The sequence below is a fragment of the Mustelus asterias genome, chromosome 1 (genome assembly GCF_964213995.1).
Source record: "Mustelus asterias chromosome 1, sMusAst1.hap1.1, whole genome shotgun sequence".
Classification (NCBI taxonomy): Eukaryota; Metazoa; Chordata; class Chondrichthyes; order Carcharhiniformes; family Triakidae; genus Mustelus; species Mustelus asterias.
Genome location: NC_135801.1, coordinates 187,823,247 through 187,850,337, shown reverse-complemented (window position 1 = coordinate 187,850,337; position 27,091 = coordinate 187,823,247). Strand labels below are relative to the sequence as shown.

Genomic DNA, 27,091 nt, shown 5'->3' with positions numbered 1-27,091 from the left:
GGAGCATCTGCAGGTAGACCTTCCAGAGTCGGCGTCCTAGAGAGTGGGGTCCATCTTCCAGAATTTTCCCGGAGATTCATCGTCATTCTCATGAGGTCTACCTTTCAGTCTCAGAGTTCACCCAGAGATCCATCATCACTCTCAGGAAGTCCACCTTTCGGTCTTGGAGTTCTCCCGGAGATTTATCTTCATTTTCAGGAGGTCCATCTTCTTTCTCCAACCGTGGGTCGGTCAGTGACGTTGTGCGCCTTTTCAATATGGCGGTCAGAAAGGACGGCAGGCAGATTACTCGCCATCAGAGCTGACCCGCCACGGAATACAGCGCAAACCACCCGGTTGCGTAATTAATAAGATTGGGGCCGGGAGGTATTGGCGTGTTTTCCTGCCGGCCTCCACAGTGGGAAACACTCCATGTGTCCCCAACCACCCCCCCCCCCCCCCCCCACCCCACCCCGCCCCCCCAACCTCTGCTTCGGGACTTAGTCCTTCGGGGAATTCCACCCAAGGAGTGTCCACATGGATTTACATTGGGCAAATATTTGGCAGGTGGAGTATAATGTGAGGAAGTGCGAACTCGCCCACTTTGGCAGGAAGAAGAGAAAAGCAGTATATTATTTAAATGGAGAGAGAGTGCAGAACTCTACATAGAGGGACTTGTGTGTCAGGGTGCATAAATCACAAAACGTTGCTATGCAGCAAGTGATTAGGAAGACAGATAGAATGTTGGCATGTATTGCAAGGGGAATTGAGTATAAAATTAGGTAAGCCTTGCTGCAGCTTTACAGGGCCTTGGTGAGACTGCATCTGGGGCATTGTGCGCACTTTTGGTCTCCTTAATTAAGAAAGAATATAATTGCATTAGAAGCAGTTCAGAGAAGGTTCATTCAATTGATTTCTGGGATGTAGGTGGTAAGTGATGAGAAAATGTTGAACAGGCTGGGCCTGCACCCATTGAAGTTTAGAAGAATGAGAGGTGACCTTATTGAATCACATGAGATCTTGAGGGGACTTGACAGAGGATGAAAGGATAGAACATAGAACAGTACAGCACAGAACAGGCCCTTCGGCCCACGATGTTGTGCCGAGCTTTATCTGAAACCAAGATCAAGCTATCCCACTCCCTATCATCCTGGTGTGCTCCATGTGCCTATCCAATAACCGCTTAAATGTTTCTAAAGTGTCTGACTCCACTATCACTGCAGGCAGTCCATTCCACACCCCAACCACTCTCTGCGTAAAGAACCTACCTCTGATATCCGTCCTGTATCTCCCACCACGAACCCTATAGTTATGCCCCCTTGTAATAGCTCCATCCACCCGAGGAAATAGTCTTTGAACGTTCACTCTATCTATCCCCTTCATCATTTTATACACCTCTATTAAGTCTCCCCTCAGCCTCCTCCGCTCCAGAGAGAACAGCCCTAGCTCCCTCAACCTTTCCTCATATGACCTACCCTCCAAACCAGGCAGCATCCTGGTAAATCTCCTCTGCACTCCTTCCAGCGCTTCCACATCCTTCCTATAGTGAGGTGACCAGAACTGCACACAATATTCCAAATGTGGTCTCACCAAGGTCCTGTACAGTTGCAGCATAACCCCACGGCTCTTAAACTCCAACCCCCTGTTAATAAAAGCTAACACACTATAGGCCTTCTTCACAGCTCTATCCACTTGACTGGCAACCTTTAGAGATCTGTGGATATGGACCCCAAGATCTCTCTGTTCCTCCACAGTCTTCAGAACCCTACCTTTGACCCTGTAATCCACATTTAAATTTGTCCTACCAAAATGAATCACCTCACATTTATCAGGGTTAAACTCCATTTGCCATTTTTCAGCCCAGCTTTGCATCCTATCTATGTCTCTTTGCAGCCTACAACAGCCCTCCACCTCATCCACTACTCCACCAATCTTGGTGTCATCAGCAAATTTACTGATCCACCCTTCAGCCCCCTCCTCTAAGTCATTAATAAAAATCACAAAGAGCAGAGGACCAAGCACTGATCCCTGCGGCACACCGCTAGCAACCTGCCTCCAATCCGAAAATTTTCCATCGACCACCACCCTCTGTCTTCGGTCAGACAGCCAGTTGCCTATCCAATCGGCCAACTTTCCCTCTATCCCACACCTCCTCACTTTCATCATAAGCCGACCATGGGGGACCTTATCAAACGCCTTACTAAAATCCATGTATATGACATCAACTGCCCTACCTTCATCAACACACTTAGTAACCTCCTCAAAAAATTCTATCAAATTTGTGAGGCACGACTTGCCCTTCACGAATCCGTGCTGACTATCTCGGATTAATCCGCATCTTTCTAAATGGTCGTAAATCCCATCCCTAAGGACCCTTTCCATCAATTTACCAACCACCAAAGTAAGACTAACCGGTCTATAATTACCAGGGTCATTTCTATTCCCTTTCTTAAACAGAGGAACAACATTCGCCATTCTCCAGTCCTCTGGCACCATCCCCGTGGACAGCGAGGACCCAAAGATCAACGCCAAAGGCTCTGCAATCTCATCCCTTGCCTCCCAAAGAATCCTAGGATACATTTCATCAGGCCCAGGGGACTTATCGACCTTCAGTTTATTCAAAACTGCCAAGACATCCTCCCTCCGAACATCTATTTCCTCCAGCCTATTAGCCTGTAACACCTTCTCTTCCTCAAAAACATGGCCCCTCTCCTTGGTGAACACTGAAGAAAAGTATTCATTCATCACCTCGCCTATCTCTACTGACTCCATACACAAGTTCCCACTACTGTCCTTGACCGGCCCTAACCTCACCCTGGTCATTCTTTTATTCCTCACATAAGAGTAAAAAGCCTTGGGGTTTTCCTTGATCCGACCCGCCAAGGACTTCTCATGTCCCCTCCTAGCTCTCCTAAGCCCCTTTTTCAGCTCATTCCTTGCTAACTTGTAACCCTCAATCGAGCCATCTGAACCTTGTTTCCTCATCCCTACATAAGCTTCCCTCTTCCTTTTCACAAGACATTCCACCTCTTTTGTGAACCATGGTTCCCTCACTCGGCCATTTCCTCCCTGCCTGACAGGAACATACCTATCAAGGACATCCAGTATTTGTTCCTTGAAAAAATTCCACTTTTCATTAGTTCCTTTCTCTGACAGTTTCTGTTCCCAACTTATGCCCCCTAATTCTTGCCTAATCGCATCATAATTACCCCTCCCCCAATTGTAAACCTTGCCCTGCCGTACGGCCCTATCCCTCTCCATTGCAATAACAAAAGACACCGAATTGTGGTCACTATCTCCAAATTGCTCTCCCACAACCAAATCTAACACTTGGCCCGGTTCATTTCCCAGTACCAAATCCAATGTGGCCTCACCTCTAGTCGGCCCATCCACATATTGTGTCAGGAAACCCTCCCGCACACACTGCACAAAAACTGCCCCATCCAAACTATTTGACCTACAAAGGTTCCAATCAATATTTGGAAAGTTAAAGTCCCCCATGACAACTACCCTGTGACCCCCACACATATCCATAATCTGCTTAGCAATTTCTTCCTCCACATCTCTATTACTATTTGGGGGCCTATAGTAAACTCCTAGCAACGTGACCGCTCCTTTCCTATTTCTAACTTCAGCCCATATTACCTCAGTGTGCAGATCCCCCACGAAGTGCCTTTCCGCAGCCGTTAAACTATCCTTGATTAACAATGCCACTCCTCCACCTCTTTTACCAGCTTCCCTACACTTAGTGAAACATCTATACCCCGGAACGTCCAACAACCATTCCTGTCCTTGTTCTACCCACGTCTCCGTAATGGCCACAACATCGTAGTCCCAAGTACCAATCCACGCCCCAAGTTCATCTACCTTGTTCCGGATGCTCCTTGCATTGAAGTAGACACACTTCAACCCACCTTCCTGTCTACCAGTACCCACCCTTGACCCTGATACCTTCCCCAATACCTCACCACCCTCACTGACTTCTGGACTACAACTCCCTTTCCCACTCCCCTGACAAATTAGTTTAAACCCCCCTGAAGAGCCGTAACAAATTTCCCTCCGAGGATATTGGTGCCCCTCTGGTTCAGGTGCACCCCGTCCTGTTTGTACAGGTCCCACCTTCCCCAGAACGTGTTCCAATTATCCACGTATCTGAAACCCTCCCTCCTACACCATCCCTGCAACCACATATTTAACTGCACTCTCTCCCTGTTCCTCAACTCGCTATCACGTGGTACCGGCAACGTACCAGAGATGACCACATGTTTCGTCTTGGCTCTCAGCTTCCAGCCCAGCTCCAGAAATTCCTGCTTTAAATCCCCGTCCCTTCTCTTACCTATGTCATTGGTACCAATGTGCACCACGACTTGTGACTGTTTCCCCTCCCCCTTCAGAATCTGGAAAACACGGTCTGAGACATCACGGACCTTGGCATCCGGTAGGCAACATACCATCCGTGAGTCTCTTTTGCTGCCACAGAACCTCCTATCTATCCCTCTAACTAACGAGTCCCCAATAACTATCGCCCTCCCGCTCTCCCCCTTTCCCTCCCGAGCCACAGAGATGGACACAGTGCTGGAGATCCTCTCACTGCGGCTCCCCACTGGTATGTCATCCCCCTCAACCGTATCCAAAGCGGAATACTTGTTGCTAAGGGGAACGACCACCGGGGATCCCTGCACGGACTGCTTCCTCCCAGCCCCTCTCACCGTCACCCATCTGTTTTCAATCCTCGGAGTAACTGTATTCCTAAAGCTTGTGTCTATGGCCATCTCTGCGTCCCTGATGATCCTAAGTTCATCCAACTCCAGCTCCAGTTCCCTAACACGGTTTTGGAGGAGCTGCAGATGGGTGCACTTCCCACAGGTGTAATCAGTAGGGACACTGTCGTCGTCCCTCACCTCAAACATAGTGCAAGAGGAACATTGCACTGCCTGCACACCCATCCCCTCTAGATACCTTGCCAGTACCAGGTAGAAAGTGCAAAAATGAATTCAACTCACCCCTGCTCGCCCTTTCAGCCTAAGCCCTGTGAGCCAAAGTCTTATAGCTCACACTCTGCTTCCCACACACTACACTGCCCGCTCCCGACGCTGCCCGCTGTATACTGCAGCCTACCTTTTATACTTCACGCGCTTAAAAAACCCTTCCCAGACTCCTTTGCTGCCCACTTCTAGTTTTCACTTTAAACTTGAAAAACTGCTGTTAAAGTAAAGGCCAAAAAAATACACATACTAGCTGACTAATTAAATAAATAAACAATTCAGTTAATCCAATTAATCTCTTACCAGCACTGCTGCTTTCAATCACCCCTCTCAGCTTGCTCCAGTGGATCAATGAGGGGGAACCTCCCAGGTAACTGACTTTTAAAGTTAAAATAAAAACCCTTCCCAGACTCCTTTGCTACCCACTTCTAGTTTTCACTTTAAACTTGAAAAACTGCTGTTAAAGTAAAGGCCAAAAAAAACACACACTAGCTGACTAATTAAATAAATAAACAATTCAGTTAATCCAATTAATCTCTTACCAGCACTGCTGCTTTCAATCACCCCTCTCAGCTTGCTCCAGTGGATCAATGAGGGGGAACCTCCCAGGTAACTGACTTTTAAAGTTAAAATAAAAACCCTTCCCAGACTCCTTTGCTGCCCACTTCTAGTTTTCACTTTAAACTTGAAAAACTGCTGTTAAAGTAAAGGCCAAAAAAATACACACACTAGCTGACTAATTAAATAAATAAACAATTCAGTTAATCCAATTAATCTCTTACCAGCACTGCTGCTTTCAATCACCCCTCTCAGCTTGCTCCAGTGGATGTTTCCCCTCATGGGAAGGCCAGGTAAGGATGGCAGATTTCCTTCCCTAACGAACATCAGTGAACCTGATGGGATTTTCCGTCAATTGTTTCATGGTCATCAGTCGATTCTTATTTCCAGATTTTTTTTTATTGAATTCAAATTCCACCAGCTGCGGTGGCGGGATTTGAACTCGGGTCCCCAGACATTAGCTGAGTGTCTGGATTAATAGTCTAGCGATAACACCACTAGGCCATCGCCTCCCTGTGGGACAAGCAATTGCGCGCAGGCCTCCGAAACTTCACCCCTCACCTCAACTCCTCACCCATACCCCATGCCAGCCCATGTCCCCTCACATCACCCATGCCACCTCATGCCACATCTATGCCTCCCAGGTAATTCCCATGATCAATCATCCAACATATACTATAAACAGCCCTCAGATTTCACAGCAATATAGTTGCAAAATATTTTACTCTTCTGTGGATAAAAAAACCCTCGCCATTTAATAAAAATAAAAATGCATTTGCCTGTGACAAAAAATGGAATACCTGTAATCTTTATTAGTTTCTCTCAACAAACGAGAAACCACATCAAAGGATAAAAAGGGATCATTGGGGACACAATGGCATAGAGCTAGTGTTATTGGATAAGTAATCTAGAAGGCCAGGTTGATGTTGAGGGGACATTGAAACACAGAAACTAGAAGCAGGAGTAGGCCATTCGGTCCTTCGAGCCTGCTCCACCATTCATCTTGATCATGGTTGATCATCAAATTCAATATCCTGATCCCTCCTTCCCCCCATATCCCTTGATCCCTTTAGCCCCAAGAGATATGTTTAATTTCTTCTTGAAATCAGACAATGTTTTGGCCTCAACGACTTTCTGTGGTAGTGAATTCCACACGTTCACCACCCTCTGGGGGAAGAAGTTTCTCCTCACCTCAGTTCAATAAGGTTTACCCCTTATGCTCAAACTATCACTCCGAATTCTGGACTTCCCTACCATCGGGAACATTCTTTTTGAATCCACCCTGTCTAACCCTGCTAGAATTTTATAAGTTTCTATGAGATCCCCTCTGACTCTTCTGAACACCGGTGAATATAATCCTAACCGACTTTATCTCTCCTCATGTCAGACCTGCCATCCAAAGAATCAGCCTGATAAGCCTTCGCTGCATTCCCTCTATAGCAAGGACATCCTTCCTCAGATAAGGACACCAAAACTGCACACAATACTCCAGGTGTGGCCTCACCAATGCCCTATACAATTGTAGCTGAACATCCCTATACGTATACTCATATTCTCTTGCTATGAAAGCTAACATACCATTGCCTTCTTTACTGCCTGCTGTATCTGCACACTTGATTTCAGCAACTGATGCACAAGGACGCCAAGGTCTCGCTCAGTATCCACCTCTTTCAATTTGCACCCATTCAAGCAATAATTGGGGCGGCAGGGTGGTACAGTGGTTAGCACTGCTGCCTCACAGTGCCAAGGACCCGGGTTCGATTCCTGGTGTGGGTCACCAGGAATTTGCACTTTCTCCCCATTCCTACATGGATTTCCTCCAGGTGCTCCGGTTTCCTCCCACAGTCCAAAAGATGTGTGGGTTAGGTTGATTGACCATGTTAAATTGCTATTTAGTGTCAGGGGGATTAGCAGGTTCAATACATGGGGTTATGGGGATAGGACCTGGCTGGAATTGTTGTCAGTGCAGACTCGATGGGCCGAATGGCCTCCTTCTGCACAGTAGGGATTCTATGATAATCTGTCTTCTTATTATTGCTACCAAAGTGGATAACCTCACATTTATCCACATTGTACTGCATCTGCCATGTAGATGTCCTCACACTCAGCCTGCCCAAGTCATGCTGAAGCATCTCTGCATCCTCCTCACAGTTCACCCTCCCACCCAACTTTGTACCATCAGCAAATTTGGAAGTAATATATTTAGTTTCCTCTTCCAAATCATTAATCTATCAAGTGAACAGTTGGGGTCCTAGCACAGATCCCTGTGCAACCCCACTAGTCACTGCCTGCCAATCGGAAAAAGACCCATTCTGCCAAATCTTTGCTTCCTATCTACTAACCAGCTTTCTATCCATCTCAAGACATTACCTGCAATTCCATGTGCTTTATTTTTACATCGTAGTCTGTTATGTGAGACTTTGTTGAAAACCTTCTGAAAGTTTAAATAAGTCATATTCGTTGGTTTTCTCTGTTCAACTCTACTAGTTACATCCTCAAAGAATTCCAATAGACCGTCAAGCAAGATTTCCCTTGTAAACCCATGCTGACTTTGTCCGATTATACCCACTGCCTTCCAAATGCCGAGTTATGAAATCTTTGATAATGAATGCGAGCAACTTCCCCAGTACCGACGTTAGGCTCGCTGGTCTATAGTTCCCTGTTTTCTCTCTACCTCCCTTTTTGAATAACGGGCTTACATCACATTAGCGGGACATGGGTTTAAATCCCACCACAGCATCTGATAGAATTTAAATTCAATTAATAAATCTACACAATAAACCTACTCTCAGCAACAGCAAGCATGAAATGATCATTGATTTTCACAAAAACCTGGAAGGAAATCTGCTGTCCTTACTTGGTCAGGCCTATATGTGACACCAGACCTACAGCAATATGGTTCACTCTTAACTGTCCTCTGAAATGTTCAGTAAAAGGGCAATTAGGGATGGGCAACAAATGCTAGTTTTCCCAGTGATGCCCACATGTTGTGAAAAAATAAAGAAAAAAAAACTCAAAACATTTTTGAATGGACTTACCCTGCATCAAGTTGATCTTTCTCTACACCCTAGCTATGACAGTAACACTACATTCTGCACTCTCTCATTTCCTTCTCTATGAACGGTATGCTTTGTCTGCATCGCACGCAAGAAACAATACTTTTCACTGTATACTAATGCATGTGACAGTAATAAATCAAATCAAAAAATGGTGGAGCGATACAAATCATGGGTGCGCAATTGGAGGAGCGCAAATATCTCGAATATCGGCCAGACATTATAAATGCAGTAAATCCTCCCACACTTACACTTTGGAGGAAATAATAACAAATGGGATTACTATCTCAATGGAAACAAATTAAAACATGCTACCGTGCAAAGGGACCTGGGGGTCCTTGTGCATGAGACGCAAAAGCCCAGTCTGCAGGTACAACAGGTGATCAAGAAGGCAAATGGGATGTTGGCCTATATTGCGAGGGGGATAGAATATAAAAGCAGGGATGTCTCGATGCACCTGTACAGGGCATTGGTGAGGCCGCAGCTGGAATACTGTGTGCAGTATTGGTCCCCTTATATGAGGAAGGATATATTGGCATTGGAGGGAGTGCAGAGAAGGTTCACCAGGTTGATACCGGAGATGAGGGGTATGGATTATGAGGAGAGGCTGAGGAGATTGGGTTTGTACTCATTGGAGTTTAGAAGGATGAGGGGGGATCTTATGGAGACTTATAAGATAATGCGGGGGCTGGATAGGGTGGAGGCGGAGAGATTCTTTCCACTTAGTAAGGAAGTTAAAACTAGAGGACACAGCCTCAAAATAAAGGGGGGTCGGTTTAAGACAGAGTTGAGGAGGAACTTCTTCTCCCAGAGGGTGGTGAATCTCTGGAATTCTCTGCCCACTGAGGTGGTGGAGGCTACCTCGCTGAATATGTTTAAAGCGCGGATGGATGGATTCCTGATCGGTAAGGGAATTAAGGGTTATGGGGATCAGGCGGGTAAGTGGTACTGATCCACGTCAGATCAGCCATGATCTTATTGAATGGCGGGGCAGGCTCGAGGGGCTAGATGGCCTACTCCTGCTCCTATTTCTTATGTTCTTATGTTCTTACAATGTAGCACACACACTGCAGCGAGGAAATTCCTTCCTCCTGACCTTCCCACAGCCCACTCATGGCTTCAGCTTCATGCTCTTCCTGATAAAATATGGCATGAATTAAATGCGGAGAGAAGCTCCTACTTCATGCTGCTAAGACATGTTTCTGCCCAACTGCAGTACACCAGTTTGTATTGCCAGCGATCCTTCCTATATGCCTGATTGATGCTGACAGGCCAATGTCAATCAATGCAGAGCTACGGTCACTTTCGTGGCATAGATTAAAACCCAGGAGGATATGATCCAAACTCATTTTCCATCCCATCATTGCGGCCAGTGAGAAGAGATGTGTATTCCATCAGTCATGATAGATGAAAGCCTTGGCCCTCAGTGTGAAGGAGCAGTGTTCAAAACCATTGCAACACCTCGGCCCCCTCCAGGACATGCAATCTTATTAACACTGGGAGTTGCCTGGATTCAGGAAGCTTGTGAGATAACAACAGCTTCATATCCCCAGATTGTGCTAATTGGATCACACCTATATCATGGCGATTACCTCAGGCTGTATTAGTGCGTCAATTTCAGGGTCATGAAGCAATTTCTGCCTTTCTTTGACATCACTATTGGTATTGTCATCAGTGAACTGATCACTCTGAAATGAGCAACCTCTTGATTTAAAACCTGAATCTTGTCAACTTCACTCATTGGAAGCTTCCTTATCCTAAATGTAATCCCACATGGATAGCAGCTTATTATTGGTTTTCTGCAACTTGTATTCAAACTTGCAATGACGTATCACCATGGCAATGTCATAAAATATCAAAAAAATAATACACTTTCTAAGTCAAACCTTCAAACGTGCAAAGACCTGGCCTTCATCAGTCAGTAAGAAGTCTCACAACACCAGGTTAAAGTCCAACAGGTTTATTTGGTAGGTTTATTTGGCTACCAAATAAACCTGTTGGACTTTAACCTGGTGTTGTGAGACTTCTTACTGTGCTTACCCCAGTCCAACGTCGGCATCTCCACTTCATCAGTCAGGGCATTGAGTACAGGAGTTGGGACATTATGTTACAGTTGTATAAGTCATTGGTGAGATCGCACTTGAAGTATTGTGTACAGTTTTGGTTACCCTGTTATAGGAAAGACATTGATAAACTGGAAAGAGTGCAAAGAAGATTTAGGAGGATGTTGCAGGGTTAGTGGGTTTAAGTTATAGGGAGAGGTTGGCCAGGCTAGGACATGACTCCTTGGAACCTAGGAGAATGAGGGGTGACCTTATTGACGTGCTTTATTACTCTATGGGTGGAATTTTCCAGTTGCACCCAACACAGGAATTGCAGTGGGTGAGAGAGGACCATGCAAAGGTCCGTTGACCTCAGCTTGGGGCGAGCGCGGCCGGAAAATCCAGATAACAGAGACACCTATGTCAGACTCCGATCTATTGACTATAGCTCAGCCTTCAACACCGGGCGCCACGGTAGCACAGTGTTTAACACTGCTGCCTCACAGCGTCAGGGACCCGGGTTCGATTCCCGACTTGGGTCACTGTCTGTGTGGAGTTTGCACGTTCTCCCAGTGTCAGCGTGGGTTTCCTCCGGGTGCTCCGGTTTCCTCCCACAGTCTGAAAGATCTGCTGGTTAGGTGCACTGACCCAAATAGGCGCCGGACTGTGACAACTAGGGAAATTTCACAGTAACTTTATTGCAGTGTTAATGTAAGCATTACTTGTGACTACTAAATGAACTTTAGAACTTACTCCTATGAGACTCATCTCCAAACTTTGTGGCCTGGAGCTCAGCTCCTCCCTCTGCAACTAGATCCTAGGCTTCCTGACCCACAGACCACAGTCAGCAAGATTAGGCAACAATACCTCCTCCATGACCATCCTCAACACTGGTGCCCCACAAGACTGTGTCCTCAGCCCCTTAATGTACTCTTTAAACACCTATGACTGTGGCGCCAAATTCCACTCCATGCAATTTTCAAGTTTGATGATGACTCCACCATAGTGGGTCGGATCTCAACTCTCACCAACCTCTACAGATTCACCATTGAAAGCATTATTTCTGGTTGTATCATAACTTGGTATGGCTCCTCTGTCGAAGACCGCAAGAAACTACAAAGGGTCATGAATGAAGCCGGGTCCATCATGCAAACCAGCCTCCCATCCATTGACTCCGTCTACACTCCCACTGCCTCGGAAAAGCAGCCAGCATAAACAAGGACCCCATGTACCCTGGGCATACTCTCTTCCACCTTCTTCCATTGAGGAAAATATACAAAAGTCTGAGATCACGTACCAACCGACTCAAAAACAATTTCTTCCCTGCTGCCATCAGACTTTTGAATGTACCTACCTCACATTAAGTTGATCTTTCTCTACACCCTAGCTATGACTGTAACACTACATTCCGCACTCTCTCCTTTCCTTCTCTATGTACGTTATGTTTTGTCTGTATAGTGCGCAAGAAACAATACTTTTCACTGTATGTTAATACATGTGACAATACTAAATCAAATCAAATCAAATCAGATCCATGACACCAAAAGATATGTCATTGCCAGTTGCTTGGGTAAACATAGGTGCATCTTTGAAGACGGTGGCGCGGTGGTATTGTCACTGGACTAGGAATCAGAGACCCAGGGTAATGCTCTGGGAAACCAAGTTTGAATCCCACCACCACAAATGGTGAAATTTGAATTTAGTCAAAAAATCTGGAATTAAAAGTGTATTGATGATCACGAAACCATTGTCGATTGTTGTAAAAACCCATGTGGTTCACTAATGTCCTTTCGGGAAGCAAATCTGCTTGGACTGGTCCATATGTAAGCAATGTGTTTGACTGATTCTTAACTGCCCTCTGAAATGGCCGAGTAGAGCACTCAGCTCAAGTGGGGGAATCAGGGATGGGCAATAAATGCCGGCCCAGCCAGTGACATCTACATCCTATATTTTATTCATTTGTGGGACATGGGCGTCACTGGTTGGCCAGCATTTATTGCCCATCCCTAGTTGCTCCTGGAGGGCAGTTGAGAGTCAGCCACATTGCTGTGGATCTGGAGTCACATGTTGGCCAGACCAGGTAAGGACAGCAGATTTCCTTTCTTAAAGGACATTAGTGAACCAGGCAGGTTTTTCCAAAAATCGGTAATGTTTTCACAGTCATCAGTAATTCTTAATTCCAGATTTTTTTTATTGAATTCAAATTCCGCTGTCTGCCGTGGCTAGATTCGAACCCGGGGTCCCCAGAACATTAGATGAGTTTCCGGATTAATATTCATGCGATAACACCACTAGGCCATTGCCTTCCCTTCCGACAGAAGTTAGTTCATCCTGAACAAAGGGTGAAAGCTCACAGAATGCATTATTTGTAACAAATCCAGCCCAGTAGCTCAGACAGAGAGTTTGATATTTGTCGAAGGACAAATTTGAAGAAGAATGCTAACTACAAGATCATTGGCATTTGTGGTGAACCACTGTAACTACACGTATGTGCCTGGACACACCCATGCTGCAGCTGGCCCGAGACTCCTCCCTTTCCACCTGAGACTCCTCCCTTTCCACCCAGAGTGAGATATAAAGGTGATGGTTCCTCCTTCTTGCCTCAGTCTAGGCCAAGTCAGCTACAAGGGTGTGCTCCTGTTCTTTGTGAATAAAAGCCTGTTAATTTCACTCACTCACTGGAGTCTTCGTATCGTGATTGATAGTGCATCAGCGTTCCCGACTTAATCACTTATCTGTACTGAGTTAGTTCATCTACACTGGGGATGAAGATAAGGCTAACTATTACCAGTAACATGAGTGTGCAGCTTAAGTACAGATTGAATCTGACATCTTCCATCAATAGTACCTATCAGCAATCTCATGTTATAGGCCATTTGGTGAGGCGCTGGAATATAACTGCACCCTCGGTAACCTTTCCTGCTTTGATAATCAAAACCCCCAGGAGAAGAAACAGGGAGGAAATCAGGGAGGAAAAATAAAATCATCGAATCATAGCTTTGGCAAGCGGAAATGTAATGGAACCCCCATAGACAACCTTTAGAGGCTGTTTAGAGGGGTGTAGTCTAGATACATTCTTACAAAGGAGAAACAGGAGCTACCAAGAATGAGAGATACCTGACTAAAACAAGAGTTAGAGCAGAATGGAGCAGAAAATGTGGCATGTGCCGAGTGTCATCTTGATGATAGAATCATAGAATCTTATAATCTCTGCAGAAGGAAGCCATTCAGCCCATTGAGCATGCGCCAACAACAATCGCACACTGGCCCTATCCCCATAACCGCAAGTATTTACCCTGCTAGTCTCCCTGACACTAAGGGCAATTTTGCAAGGCCATCAAAGATGTGGAAGTGTTGGAAAGGGTGCAGAGGAGATTTACCAGGATGTTGCCTGGTATGGTGGGAAAATCGTATGAGGAAAGGCTGAGGGGCTCGAGGTTGTTTTCGTTAGAGAGAAGAAGGTTAAGAGGTGACTTAATAGAGGCATACAAGATTATCAGAGGATTAGATAGGGTGGATAGTGAGAGCCTTTTTCCTCGGATGGTGATGGCTAGCACAAGGGAACATAGCTTTAAATTGAGGGGTGAGAGATATAGGACAGATGTTAGAGGTAGGTTCTTTACTCAGAGAGTAGTAAGGGCATGGAATGCCCTGCCTGCAGCAGTAGTGGACTCGCCAACATTAAGAGCATTCAAATGGTTATTGGATAAACATATGGATGATATTGAAATAGTGTAGATTAGAGGGGCTTTAGATTGGTTCCACTGGTTGGCACAACATCGAGGGCCGAAGGGCCTGTACTGCGCTGTAATGTTCTATATTCTATGTTCTAATCAATCTAACCTTTGGGGATGTACAGGAAGTCAGGTTGAATGTAAAAAGTACAGAGGGGGAATGAAAAGAACAAAAAAAGCAGGGGGGTGGTGGACTAAAAGACATTGCAAGAATAGATTGATGGCCAACATTAAAAGGAAATCCACATGTCTTCAATAGGCCTAGTGACCCCAAAAAGGTATCAAGAGGAGTGGTGGGGCTAGTTATGGACCAAAGAAATGGAAGGCCATTCAGCCCATCTCATCCATGCCAGCTTACCGGTGGAGCTATCCAATTGGACTCATTCTCCTGCTCTTTTCACAGAGCCCTGCAATTTCTTTCCATACGACCATCAAGATGTAGGAGCAGAAATAGGCCATTCAGCCCATCGAGTCTATTCTGCCATTCAATGAGAACATGACTGATCTGATGTGATAATCCTCAACTCCACTTTCCCACCTCATCCCCATAACCTCAACTCCATCTTTTCCCCATGGGTGGCACAGTGGTTTGCACTGCTGCCTCACAGCGCCAGGGACTCTGGTTCAAATCCGGCCTTGAGTTACTGTCTGTGTGGCGTTGCACATTCTCCCCATGTGCTCCTCATGTCTGCGTGGGTTTCCTCAGGGTGCTCCGGTTTCCTCCTACAGTCCAAAGATGTGCGGGTTAGGTTGGTTGGCGGTGGTAAATTGCCCCTTAGTGCCAGGGGGACTGGCAGGGTAAATACGTGGGATTACGGGAATAGGGCCTGAGTGGGATTGTTGTCGTTGCAGGCTCGATGGGCTGAATGGCCTCCTTCTGTACTGTAGGGATTCTATGATTCTATGAATCCTTGATTCCCTTACTGATTAAAAATCTGTCTATCTCAGCCTTGAACATATATTTCTCTTCAAGTACTTATTGAATAAGAGTAAGATTTTCTATGGACACAAATATGGAGTGACATTGTAAACTTTTGTGAAGATTCCCTTTACATTAATGGGTCTGCGAAAAGTTAAAACAGGAAACAATAAATCTTCATGACGTCTTTCATCCCACAGTGTCTGACAACATCCATTTACCTCAAGAAGTGACCTACTTAATACACTGGCAGATAGAAATTCAGAATGCATTGTCCCCATCGGGAATGCTATCAGTGCCTGTTTGGGGAAAGCCACCTGAGGTTTGGAAAGATTTGGTGGCATGGCTCTGCTCATTACTATACATCTCAGTTATCCTTTGCACACACACGCACAGCAGCTCAGGCACCAGTTATTCAAGTTCTCCTGCCAAAGGAATTGCTCTATCAAAGACATAGCACTGAGAAATATTCCTTCAATAAGCTCACATTCAATCGATGGAGCACACTACCTTGGGACATGGTGGAACTTGTCAGTATTGCTTCATTCACACGTTAATCAGATTTATTTTCGGCAGTGATATTTTGGGACGCAATATATAAGGAATGTGAGACTTGAGATGTGGAAAGACGGAGAATGAGGGGAGACCTAATAGAGGTGTACAAAATTATGAAGGGTATAGATAGGGTGAACAGTGGGAAGCTTTTTCCCAGGTCGGAGGCGACGATCATGAGAGGTCACGGGCTCAAGGTGAGAGGGGCGAGGTATAACTCCGATATCAGAGGGACGTTTTTTACACTGAGAGTGGTGGGGGCCTGGAATGCGCTGCCAAGTAGGGTGGTGGAGGCAGACACGCTGGCATCGTTTAAGACTTACCTGGATAGTCACATGAGCAGTCTGGGAATGGAGGGATACAAACAAATGGACCAGTGAGCGGCACAGGCTTGGAGAGCCGAAGGGCCTGTTTCCTGTGCTGTACTGTTCTTTGTTCTTTGGTAAGTTTAACTTGATGGGGAGGAACAGCTTTGGGTCCGCTGTACCCAAGGCTTTCCACCACTAGAGTTCACCTCACACCCTGTCTGGTTCTAATGCAGAGCATATGACATGGTGGCACAGTGGTTAGCACTGCTGCCTCACAGTGCTGGGGACCTGGGTTCGATTCCCGGCTTGGGTTATTGTCTATGCGGAGTCTGCACATTTGCTCCGTGTCTGGGAACATCTAGAAGAGTCACAACACCAGGTTAAAGTCCAACAGGTTTATTTGGTATCACGAGCTTTTGGAGCGCTGTTCTGACCAGAGCTTCAAAAGCTCGTGGTACCAAATAAAGCTGTTGAACTTTAACCTGGTGTTGTGAGAGCTCTTAGTGTGCCCACCCCAGTCCAACGCCGGCATCTCCACATCATGGGAACATCTAGGGATGTTCAAAGTGACCCACGTTACGAGTGATACCCACGCCCGAGGAGGACAAGGAAGAGAAACAAATCGTAAAATCTCACCTGATTATCTTCTGCTCATTCGGGTCATAAAGAGACATGAAGAGTTCTGCTTCTTCACCAATTTTACAGACAAAGTTGCGGACCCAGATGAAAAGGGCGTTTGTGGGTGAAGAGGACAAACGGACAAACCTGCTGTAATCACTCTGGCTCTGAAACTGGAAAAGCGGAGGAAATGAAAGCAATGTCAAACCACTGCACCCCAATCAAACCAGCAAAAAGTGGCGTACAATTTTCAAAAGTCATTCTCAGCAGTTTAAAATCAGGTTTCTCAGGTGGTGGATTGACACTGTGCTTTAGAATCATAGAATCCCTGCAGTACAGAAGGCCATTTGGCCCATCATAGTCTGCACCTTTTTCTTATTCACTTGTGGGACATGGGGGTTCGTTGGCTGGCCAGCATTTATTGCCCACCACTCGTTGCCCAAAGGCAGTTGAGAGTCAACCACGTTGCTGTGGCTCTGGAGTCACATGTAGGCCAGACCAGGTAAGATTTCTTTCACGAAAGGACATTCGTGAACCTATTCTCTGAAAGGCATTTTACCTATCCCCGTGACCCTGCACATTTAACCCATTAATCCCGCTAACCTACACATCTTGGGACACTAAGGGGCAATGTAACAGGGCCAATCCACCTAACCTGCACAGCTTCGGACTGTGGGAGGAAACTGGAGCACCCGGAGGAAACCCACGCAGACATCGGAAGAACGTGCAAACTCCACACAGACAGTGACCCAAGCTGGGATCGAACTCAGGTCCCTGGCGCTGTGAGGCAGCAGTGCTAACCATTGTGCCACCGTGCTGCAAGATGGTACTGGAGCGTGGTGACTTCTTGTGAGCTGTGCCCAGAATACCCTCTAATTCTATCTTTTAATCTTGTTCTGTGCTTCTAAAACTCTATTCTAACTCTTATAAACTCTCTAACAATGCCATCAGAATTTTGAACGGAACTACCTCACATTAAGTTGATCTTCCTCTAAACCCTAGCTATGACTATAACACTCTGCACTCTCTCGTTTCCTTCTCTATGAACAGTGTGCTTTGTCTGTATAGCACGCAAGAAACAATATTTTTCACTGTATGTTAATACATGTGACAATTATAAATCAAATCAAATCAAAGCAGCCAGCATAATCTAGGACCCCACGCACCCCGGACATTCTCTCTTCCCCCTTCTTCCGTCAGAAAAAAGATACAAAAGTCTGAGATCACGTACCAATTGACTCAAGAACAGCTTCTTCCCTGCTGCCATCAGACTTTTGAATGGACCTACCTTGCATTAAGTTGATCTTTCTCTACACCCTAGCTATGACTGTACATTCTACTCTCTCTCCTTTCCTTCTCTCTGAACGGTATGCTTTGTTTGTAGCGCGCAAGAAACAGTACTTTTCATTGTATACTAATACATGTGACAATAATAAATCAAATCAAATTAAATCAAAAAAGCCATTTAAAATGCTGACTTTTCAGAGCAAACTCATATTTCAGCTGTAACAAGGTATGGTTTTAAAAATAAAAGCATATTTAAAATTTCTGCCCAATTGGGGTAATTCGTGGCAAATTTGCATTTGGTTAAATGCATGCTAGCTCGAGCTGAAACCCGTGGGGTGGGAGGGGGTGGTGGTGGCGGGGTGGCGGGGGGGTGCAGTGATGAGGGGGAAGGGACGCAAAGATCTTTCAAAACCTTACAACTGGGTTGCCCACTGCACCCAATGTGAAAACTCGTCCACTATAACTCTGACTTCTTACAGAAATGAATGTACTCGTTGGAGTTTAGAAGGATGAGGGGGGATCTTATTGAAACTTACAGGATACTGCGAGGCCTGGATAGAGTGGACATGGAGAGGATGTTTCCACGAGCAGGAAAAACTAGAACCAGAGGGCACAACCTCAGGCTAAAGGGATGATCCTTTAAAACAGAGATGAGGAGGAATTTCGTCAGACAGAGAGTGGTGAATCTGTGGAACTCTTTGCTGCAGAAGGCTGTGGAGGCCGGGTCATTGAGAGTCTTTGAGACAGAGATAGATAGGTTCTTGATTAATAAAGGGATCAGGGATTATGGGGAAAAGGCAGGAGAATGGGGATGAGAAAAATATCAGCCATGATTGAATGGCGGAGCAGACTCGATGGGCCGAGTGGCCTAATTCTGCTCCTATGTTTTATGGTCTTATGGTCTTATTTCATCGTGAGAGCAGAAACCATTGAATCTAACAAGAACCAAACACCACTGCAATGATACTTTATGGAGGAATTTCTTCTCTCAAGAGTTAAAGTTTATTTATTAGTGTCACAAGTAGGCTTACATTAACACTGCAACGAAGTTACTGTGAAAATCTCCGAGGGCGTCACAATGTGTACAGTGGTTAGCATTGCTACCTCACAGCATCAAGTATCCCGCGTTTGATTCCCAGCTTGGTTCACTGCCTGTGCGGGGTCTGCACGTTCTCCCCGTGTCTGCATGGGTTTCCTCCGGCTGCTCCGGTTTCCTCCCACAGTCCAAAAGACATTGTGGCGGAGCGTGGCGGCTAGGTGACTTTCACAGTAACTTCATGAAAGCCTCCTTGTGACAAATAAATAAATAATAGTCACCACACTCCGGCGCCTGTTCGGGTACACTGAAGGACAATTTAGCATGGCTAATGAACCTAACCAGCACGTCTTTCAGACTGTGGGAGGAAACCACAGAAAACCCACCCAGACACGGAAAGAACATGCAGACTCCATACAGACCCAAGCTGGGAATCAAAACCAGGTCCCTGGCGCTGTGAGGCAGCAGTGCTAACCACTGTGCCACCATGCCGCCCCAGTGAATCTGTGCAATTCTTCACCACAGAGGGTTGTTATGTATGTTTAAGACTGAGATAGACAAATTTTTCATCAGTAAAGGAATCAAGGGTTATGGGGATAAGGCTGGAAAGTGGATTTGAGGATAATCAGATCAGTCAAGATCTCATTGAATGGAGGAGCAGACTTGATGGGCTGAATGGTCTACTTCTGCTCTTACATCCTATGGTCTCAGAATGCCACGATCTCCTGCTTATGAAAACATACTCTGTTCAGCAATTTTACACCAGAACAAGCTTCCTCAGCCCTCTCCAGAATCTCTTCCCTTTCTACATCACAACAGTGAGAAATATCTTCACCCAGAGGGTGGTGAATGTGTGGAATTCACTACCACAGAAAGTAGTTGAGGCCAAAACATTGTCTGATTTCAAGAAGAAATTCGATGTAGCTCTTGGGGCTAAAGGGATCAAGGGATATGGGGAGGAAAATGGGGATCAGGATATTGAATTTGATGATCAGCCATGATCAAAATGAATGGCGGAGCAGGCTCGAAGGGCCGAATGGTCTACTCCTGCTTCTAGTTTCTATGACTACATTACAAAAGTAAATGCAAATCTTTATTTTATTCTTTTCTCAATATTCTGGTTTTTGTATTTAGTTTCACAGAGAGAGGTGCAGCCAATCTAATTGCTCTATCATGTTTTGACAAAGGGTCATCCGGACTCAAAACGTCATCTCTTTTCTGTCCTTCCAGACGCTGCCAGACCCGCTGAGATTTTCCAGCATTTTCTCTTTTGGTTTCAGATTCCAGCATCTGCAGTAATTTGTTTTTATGTTCTATAATGTTTGCTTTGCCTGCTGGTAGCTCCCTTGCCCGGGAATCGGATGTGTTCAAGGCGCACACCGGGCCGTCTGAGATCAAGTTCCAGCCGACGCAAGAGCAGCTTCTTCGCTGCTGCCATCAGACTTTTTTTTTTCGTTTCTTAGTAAGGGAAGTTAGCAAGGATGTCAGTGCAGGCAGTGCAATGTTCCTCCTGTGGGATGTTTGAGGTGAGGGACACCATTAGTGTCCCAGCTGGGTACACCTGCAGGAAGTGCACCCAATTCCAGCTCCTTGAAGACCGTGTTAGGGATCTGGAGCTGGAACTGGATGAACTCAGGATCATTCGGGAGGCAGAGACAGCTACAGATAAAAGCTACAGGGAGGTAGTTACTGCTAGAAATGAAGATACTTGGGTATCTGTGACCCTCCAACCTAAACCAATTTCTTTTCGTCCATGAACCTATCTACGGATCTCTTAAACGCCCCCAAACTAGGCGCATTTACTACTGATGCTGGCAGGGCATTCCAATCCCTCACCACCCTCTGGGTAAAGAACCTACCCCTGACATCGGTTCTATAACTACCCCCCCTCAATTTAAAGCCATGCCCCCTCGTGCTGGATTTCTCCATCAGAGGAAAAAGGCTATCACTATCCACCCTATCTAAACCTCTAATCATCTTATATGTTTCAATAAGATCCCCTCTTAGCCGCCGCCTTTCCAGCGAAAACAATCCCAAATCCCTCAGCCTCTCCTCATAGGATCTCCCCTCCATACCAGGCAACATCCTGGTAAACCTCCTCTGCACCCTCTCCAAAGCCTCCACATCCTTCCTGTAATGTGGGGACCAGAACTGCACACAGTACTCCAAGTGCGGCCGCACCAGAGTTGTGTACAGTTGCAACATAACGCTACGACTCCTAAATTCAATCCCCCTACCAATAAACGCCAAGACACCATATGCCTTCTTAACAACCTTATCTACTTGATTCCCAACTTTCAGGGATCTATGCACACATACACCTAGATCCCTCTGCTCCTCCACACTATTCAAAGTCCTCCCGTTAGCCCTATACTCAACACATCTGTTATTCCTACCAAAGTGAATTACCTCACACTTCTCCGCATTAAACTCCATCCGCCACCTCTCGGCCCAACTTTGCAACCTGTCTAAGTCTTCCTGCAAACTACGACACCCTTCCTCACTGTCTACCACACCACCGACTTTGGTGTCATCAGCAAATTTGCTAATCCACCCAACTATACCCTCATCCAGATCATTAATAAATATTACAAACAGCAGTGGCCCCAAAACAGATCCCTGAGGTACACCACTTGTAACCGCACTCCATGATGAATATTTACTATCAACCACCACCCTCTGTTTCCTATCCGCTAGCCAATTCCTGATCCAATTTCCTAGATCACCCCCAATCCCATACATCTGCATTTTCTGCAGAAGCCTACCATGGTGAACCTTATCAAACGCCTTACTAAAATCCATATATACCACGTCCACTGCCTTGCCCCCATCCACCTCCTTGGTCACTTTCTCAAAAAACTCAATAAGGTTAGTAAGGCACGACCTACCTGCCACAAAACCATGCTGACTATCACCTATCAATTCATTACTCTCCAAATAACTATAAATCCTATCCCTTATAATTTTTTCCAACATCTTGCCGACAACAGAAGTGAGACTCACCGGTCTATAATTCCCGGGGAAGTCTCTGTTCCCCTTCTTAAACAATGGGACAACATTCGCTAACCTCCAATCTTCTGGTACTATACCAGAGGCCAACGACGACCTGAAGATCAGAGCCAGAGGCTCTGCAATCACTTCTCTTGCCTCCCAGAGAATCCTTGGATAAATCCCATCCGGACCAGGGGATTTATCTATTTTCAGACCCTCCAGAATATCCTGCACATCCTCCTTATCAACTGTAATACTGTCTATTCTACTCCCTTGCAACCCAGTGTCCTCCTCAGCTATATTCATGTCCCCTTGCGTGAACACCGAAGAGAAATATTGGTTCAATGCTTCACCAATCTCCTCCGGTTCCACACATAACTTCCCTCTGCCATCTATAACTGGCCCTAAACTTGCCCTAACCAACCTTCTGTTCTTGACATACCTATAGAACGCCTTAGGATTCTCTTTAACCCTATCCGCCAAAGTCTTCTCATGTCCCCTTTTAGCCCTTCTAAGCTCGCTCTTCAACTCCCTCTTAGCCAATCTAAAGCTTTCTAGTGCACTACCCGAGTGCTCACGTCTCATCCGAACATAAGCCTCCTTTTTCTTTTTAACCAACAAAGAAACTTTTTTGGTGCACCACGGTTCCCTAGCCCTACCAATTCCTCCTTGCCTGACAGGGACATACCTATCACAGACTCGCAGTAGCTGCTCCTTGAAAAAACTCCACATGTCGGACGTTCCCAGTCCCTGTAATCTCCTAGTCCAACCTATGTTTCCTAATTCTCTCCTAATAGCCTCATAATTACCCTTCCCCCAGCTAAAACCACTGGCCCGAGGTTCATGCCTATCCCTTTCCATCACTAAGGTGAACGTAACCGAATTGTGGTCACTATCACCAAAATGCACACCAACTTCCAAGTCTAGCACCTGGTCTGGCTCATTTCCCAGCACCAGATCCAATATAGCCTCACCTCTAGTTGGCCTGTCTACATACTGAGTCAAAAAACCTTCCTGCACGCTTTGAACAAAAACTGACCCCTCTAACGAGCTAGAGCTATAACAATTCCAGTCAATATTAGTCAAGTTAAAATCCCCCATAACAATTGCCCTATTACTTTCACTCCTAAGCAGGATTGACTCCGCAATCCTTTCCTCAACCTCTCTAGAACTTTTAGGAGGTCTATAAAAGACTCCCAACAGGGTGACCTCTCCTCTCCTATTTCTAATCTCCGCCCATACTACCTCAACAGATAAGTCCTCATCAAACCTCCTCTCTGACACTGTGATACAATCTCTGACCAATAATGCTACCCCTCCCCCTCTTCTACCTCCTTCCCTACTTCGACTAAAACATTTGAACCCCGGGACCTGCAGCATCCATTCCTGCCCCTGCTCTATCCATGTCTCTGAAATAGCCACAACATCGAAGTCCCAGGTACTGATCCACGCTGCAAGTTCACCCACTTTATTGCGAATACTCCTGGCATTGAAGTATACACATTTCAAACCCTGCTCCACCCCACCTCTGCAATGCCGTGCATTGCAGTCCCCATCCATGCATCCCTCACTTTCAGCCCCACTACTCAGGATCCCTCCCCCCCCCCGAATCAGTTTAAACCTCCCTGCATGGCCTTAGCAAATTTACCCCCCAGGATATTGGTCCCCTTCTGATTAAGGTGTAGACCATCCTTCTCATAGAGGTCACACCTTCCCCAGTACGAGCCCCAATTGCTTAAGTACCTGAACCCCTCCCTCCTGCACCATCCCCTCAGCCATGAATTCAAACCTTCCCTCTCCCTATTCCTCTCTAAACTATCCCGTGGTACAGGCAAGAGTCCAGAGATAACCACTCTGTCAGTCTTGGCCTTTAGTTTCCACCCCAACTCCATAAATCCCTGCCTAATATCCCCTTCCCCTATCCTCCCTATGTCGTGTGTCCCCACATGTACAATAACTTGTGGTTTATCTCCCTCCCCCCTAAGAGTCCTGAATACCCTGTCAGACACATCCCGGACCCCAGCCCCTGGTAGGCAACACACCAACCCTGAGTCCCTACCTTTAGTTCCGACCCTCCTATCTGTCCCCTTAATTGTGGAGTCCCCAATCACAAGGCCCAGTCTTTTACAGCCCCTAACCACCTGAGCTTTCTCACTCGGCTCACCCCCAGAGATCTGCTCTCTATGCTCAGTTGATTCCTCCTCAACTGTAGCCTCCAGCACCGAAAACCTATTATGGAGGGGAACCGCCCCAGGGGATTGTCTTCCCGATTGCTTCTTACCCCTCCTCCTGGCATTGACCCAAGCCTCATTTCTAGGAGTTACTATTTCTCTATAACTCCTATCAACTTCCACCTCCGCCTCCCGAATTATGCGGAGTTCCTCTACCTCCCCCTCCAGCTCCTTTACACGCTCCTCCAGAAGCTGCAATCTAATGCACTTCTTACAACTAAAATCTCCTGAAACACTACTGGATTTCCTCACCACATACATCCCACAGGAGATGCAGCATACTGCCTGAACTGCCATCCCTGAAGCCATTACCAGCAAGAAAAAAAGAAAACAAAAAACTTCCCCACACTTATAATTAGGTTAGAGGAGGATGGAAGGGTGGGATCCTCTACCAGTGTAGAGGATCGGGTATCTCCTCTGCACCAATTTATAGGAAAAATCAGTAAGATCAGGGAAGGTGGGAAAAGACGGGGAGGTGTGGCATTGTTAGTCAAGGACAGTATTACGGTGGCAGGAAGGACGTTTCATGAGGACTCATCTACTGAGGTAGTATGGGCTGAGGTTAGAAACAGGAAAGGAGAGGTCACCCTGTTGGGAGTTTTCTATAGGCCTCCGAAAAGTTCCAGAGATGTAGAGGAAAGGATTGCAAAGATGATTCTGGATAGGAGCGAAAGTTAGTGGCGTTTGCTACCAAATAAACCTGTTGGACTTTAACCTGGTCTTATTAGACTCCTTACTGTGTTTACCCCAGTCCAACGCTGGCATCTCCACATCAGGAGCGAAAGTAACAGGGTAGTTGTTATGGGGGGCTTCAACTTTACAAATATTGACTGGAAAAGCTATAGTTCGAGTACTTTAGATGGGTCAGTTTTTGTCCAATGGGAGGGTTTCCTGACACAGTATGTAGATAGGCCAACAAGAGGCGAGGCCACATTGGATTTGGTACTGAGTAATGAACCAGACCGGTTGTTAGATTTGGAGGTAGGTGAACACTTTGGTGATAGTGACCACAATTCGGTTACGCTTACTTTAGCGATGGAAAGGGATAGGTATGTACCGCAGGGCAAGAGTTATAGCTGGGGGAAAGGAAATTATGATGCGATTAGGTGTGATTTAGGATGCATAGGATGTGGAAGGAAACTGCGGCGGATGGGCATAATTGAAATGAGGAGCTTGTTCAAGGAACAGCTACTGCGTGTCCTTGATAAATATGTACCTGTCAGGCAGGGAGGAAGTGGTCGAGCGAGGGAACCATGGTTTACTAAAGAAGTTGAATCTCTTGTGAAGAGGAAGAAGGAGACTTATGTAAAGATGAGACGTGAAGGCTCAGTTAGGGCGCTTGAGAGTTACAAGTTAGCCAGGAAGGACCTAAAGAGAGAGTTAAGAAGAGCCAGGAGGGGACATGAGAAGTCTTTGGCAGGTAGAATCAAGGAAAATCCTAAAGCTTTCTGTAGGTATGTCAGGAATAAAAGAATGACTAGGGTAAGATTAGGGCCAGTCAAGGACAGTAGTGGGAAGTTGTGCATGGAGTCCGAAGAGATAGGAGAGGCACTAAATGATTATTTTTCGTCAGTATTCACTCAGGAAAAAGACAATGTTGTCGAGGAGAATACTGAGATACAGGCTATTAGACGAGACGGGATTGATGTTCATAAGGAGGAGGTGCAGGGAATTCTGGAATTCTGTGAAAATAGATAAGTCCCCTGGGCCGGATGGGATTTAATCTCGGATTCTCTGGGAGGCTGGGGAGGAGATTGCAAGGCCTTTGGCTTTGATCTTTATGTCGTCATTGTCTACAGGAACAGTGCCAGATGACTGGAGGATAGCAAATGTTGTCCCCTTGTTCAAGAAGGGGAGTAGAGACAACCCTGGTAATTATAGACCAGTGAGCCTTACTTCTGTTGTGGGCAAAATTTTGGAAAGGATTATAAGAGATAGGATTTATAATCATCTAGAAAGGAATAATTTGATTAGGGATAGTCAGCACGGTTTTGTGAAGGGTAGGTCGTGCCTCACAAACCTTATTGAGTTCTTTGAGAAGGTGACCAAAGAGGTGGATGAGGGTAAAGTAGTTGATGTGATGTATATGGATTTCAGTAAAGCATTTGATAAGGTTCCCCACGGTAAGCTATTGCAGAAGATACGGAGGCATGGGATTGAGGGTGATTTAGCAGTTTGGATCAGAAATTGGCTAGCTGTAAGAAGACAGAGGGTGGTTGTTGATGGGAAATGTTCATCCTGGAGTTCAGTTACTAGTGGTGTACCACAAGGATCTGTTTTGGGGCCACTGCTGTTTGTCATTTTTATAAATGACCTGGATGAGGGCGTAGAAGGATGGGTTAGTAAATTTGCGGATGACACTAAAGTCGGTGGAATGTGGACAGTGCGGAAGGATGTTGCAGGTTACAGAGGGACATAGATAAGCTGCAGAGCCGGGCTGAGAGGTGGCAAATGGAGTTTAATGTGGAAAAGTGTGAGGTGATTCACTTTGGAAGGAGTAACAGGAATACAGAGTACTGGGCTAATGGTAAGATACTTGGTAGTGTGGATGAGCAGAGAGATCTCGGTGTCCATGTGCATAGATCCCTGAAAGTTGGCACCCAGATTGATAGGGTTGTTAAGAAGACGTACAGTGTGTTAGCTTTTATTGGTAGAGGGATTGAGTTTCGGAGCCAGGAGGTCATGTTGCAGCTGTACAAAACTCTCGTGCGGCCGCACTTCGAGTATTGCGTACAGTTCTGGTCGCCGCATTATAGGAAGGATGTGGAAGCGTTGGAAAGGGTGCAGAGGAGATT

The 27,091-nt window shown here is 46.0% G+C and overlaps 1 protein-coding gene across 1 annotated transcript in view; it reads right to left on the bottom strand.

Annotated features, from left to right (window-relative positions):
• LOC144500809 (dedicator of cytokinesis protein 2-like) overlaps positions 1-27,091 on the bottom strand; it is a 1,379,043-nt gene that overhangs the window by 1,139,593 nt on the left and 212,359 nt on the right. The window contains exon 8 of the mRNA XM_078224279.1: positions 16,770-16,924. Coding sequence (XP_078080405.1) covers positions 16,770-16,924 — 155 coding nt within the window. The remainder of the gene's footprint in view (positions 1-16,769; positions 16,925-27,091) is intronic.